This window comes from Nematolebias whitei, chromosome 21, assembly GCF_014905685.2.
Source record: "Nematolebias whitei isolate Nwh7 chromosome 21, NemWhi1, whole genome shotgun sequence".
In the NCBI taxonomy this organism is placed as follows: Eukaryota; Metazoa; Chordata; class Actinopteri; order Cyprinodontiformes; family Rivulidae; genus Nematolebias; species Nematolebias whitei.
The window spans coordinates 31,482,305-31,484,192 of record NC_056518.1 but is presented as its reverse complement, the minus strand read 5'-3'; the positions used below and the strand labels follow the sequence as shown (position 1 = coordinate 31,484,192).

The window sequence follows — 1,888 nt, the reverse complement described above, 5'->3', positions numbered from 1 at the left end:
CCAGGTGTAGTTTCTGTGGTCCAGGTGTAGTTTCTGTGGTCCAGGTGTAGTTTATATGGTCCAGGTGTAGTTTATGTGGTCCAGGTGTAGTTTCTATATAGTCTAAGGTCACAAGAGAGGACTGAAATAACTGAAAGTTCTTCTCTCATACTTTTATAAACTCTAGGAACCACAAGTAAACCTGCAGTCTGGGAACAAATTCTCTGTTTAATAAAATATGGAGCAATAAACTCTTTAAAGTAAGATGGAGCTAGGTTGTTGAGAGCTTTGTATGTTAGACAAAACATTTTAAATCCTTAATTTTTCAAGGAGTGAATCAAGAGAAGCTTCAAGAACGCTAGATTTTATTTTGACTGCGTTAATCTTGACTTTAATGGGTACGATTAAATAAATCTCAGTTTTTATTTTCTGAACTACTATGTACTGCATGTATATATTTTTAACTTCTGAAAGATTTTATTCTGCTTTTGTTCGCAGGAGGCCGTATCCTGTTCCAGCACTATCTGTCGGAGTGCCAGCTCTTTCTAGAGACGGTACCCGCCATGTTCCGCCTCGAGCTGCTGGAGAACATATTTTCCCTTCTCTTTCTGTCCACGTCTGACTTTGTCCAACAGGTCCAAAAAGACTCCAGCACAGACACCGACGCTCACTCTGAATGCACATCAAATGCAGCGGATCAAAATGTAGAAGCAGAAGCCAAAGTAGATCCAGACGAGACTGAGCAGAAAAGGAGGGAGGACCAGAAGCAGTGTCCACGTTCAGCTGCAGCTCACAGTGGTCACCTGGACCTGGAACACCTCGTTCAGGGCTGCAGAGGCTTTCTGGTGGATGTGACAGCCATGGAGGGGTTTCTGAAACTGCTGAAAGAAGGTCTGGAAGGCATGTGTGTGGTGGGTCGACAGGAGGGTCAAGAAACGGGAAGAGCCCTGTCTCGAGAGGCAGAGGCTGCTGCCGTTCTAGGCTGCTCTGTGACTGCTGAGACGTTCGGGGCTCGCCTGCAGAGACTGTCCAAACACACCGCGGAGGCTCAGTGGAGGCTGCAAATTATCACCAGCAACCAGGGCACTGGAGACGGTGAGCTACAAAGACTTCAGCTTGTTTTGATAGATCACTCACCCTCAAACGTTTATTGAGGTTTGACTCTGCCTTTCCAACGCTGTGGTATACTCTGAAACTGGCAATCAGCCGCTGCCTAGTCTGCACCTAAATGAACCTTATTCATGCGTTGAGCCTTGACTTGTTATGATGCTTGCAGGTTCTGAAGGTCCTATACAGATGTCAACATTCAGTTCTACGGGCACTCCTCTGGGACACAGAAAAAACTCAGGTTCAAGGAGGAGGAGGAAACCAGTGAGACATGCTGCAGAGAGACAAACCTCCATAGAGAAACATAATGGAGATGTTAGCACTAGTGCATCAGGTAAGCCCTAATTAAAGTGTCTCCTAAGGATTTATATATTAAACATGATTAGAAATAACCTATTGCTCACCGGGGTTTTAAACTATCCACAAGTAGAAAACATGCTAAAACCAGTGTCTAACTGGATTGGGACTGCAGGAGATGAGTTGACAAATGATATTCGAGTCCTCTAAATGTCTAAAAACTTTCAAGTTTCCTTGTGTGAATTACAGAGAAATTATTGCTTATTATTAAATTAAATTATTATTAAATTATTAATTATTGCTTGAATTTTGATCATGTTCAGACAATTTGTGCAACAAATCTTCTCTGAAAATGGTCACAAAGGAGGTGTAGGCGTCTCAAACCTATCTTTAACTTCTCAATGTTGTCTCTTGTAAACCTGTTTCAAGAGCAGGCTGAAGTGGGTACGATGTGGGCCGAGGTGGGTACGATGTGGGCTTAGGTAGCTACAATCTGGGCAGAGGT

The 1,888-nt window shown here is 43.5% G+C and overlaps 1 protein-coding gene across 1 annotated transcript in view; it reads left to right on the top strand.

The window, feature by feature from the left end:
• Positions 1–1,865, top strand: part of LOC119427242 (zinc finger FYVE domain-containing protein 26) — an 11,680-nt gene extending 9,815 nt beyond the window's left edge. Inside the window, exons 7-9 of the mRNA XM_037694823.1 lie at positions 478–1,074; positions 1,256–1,420; positions 1,813–1,865. Of these exons, the coding sequence (XP_037550751.1) occupies positions 478–1,074; positions 1,256–1,420; positions 1,813–1,865 (815 nt within the window). The remainder of the gene's footprint in view (positions 1–477; positions 1,075–1,255; positions 1,421–1,812) is intronic.
• Positions 1,866–1,888: the final 23 nt, after the last annotated feature.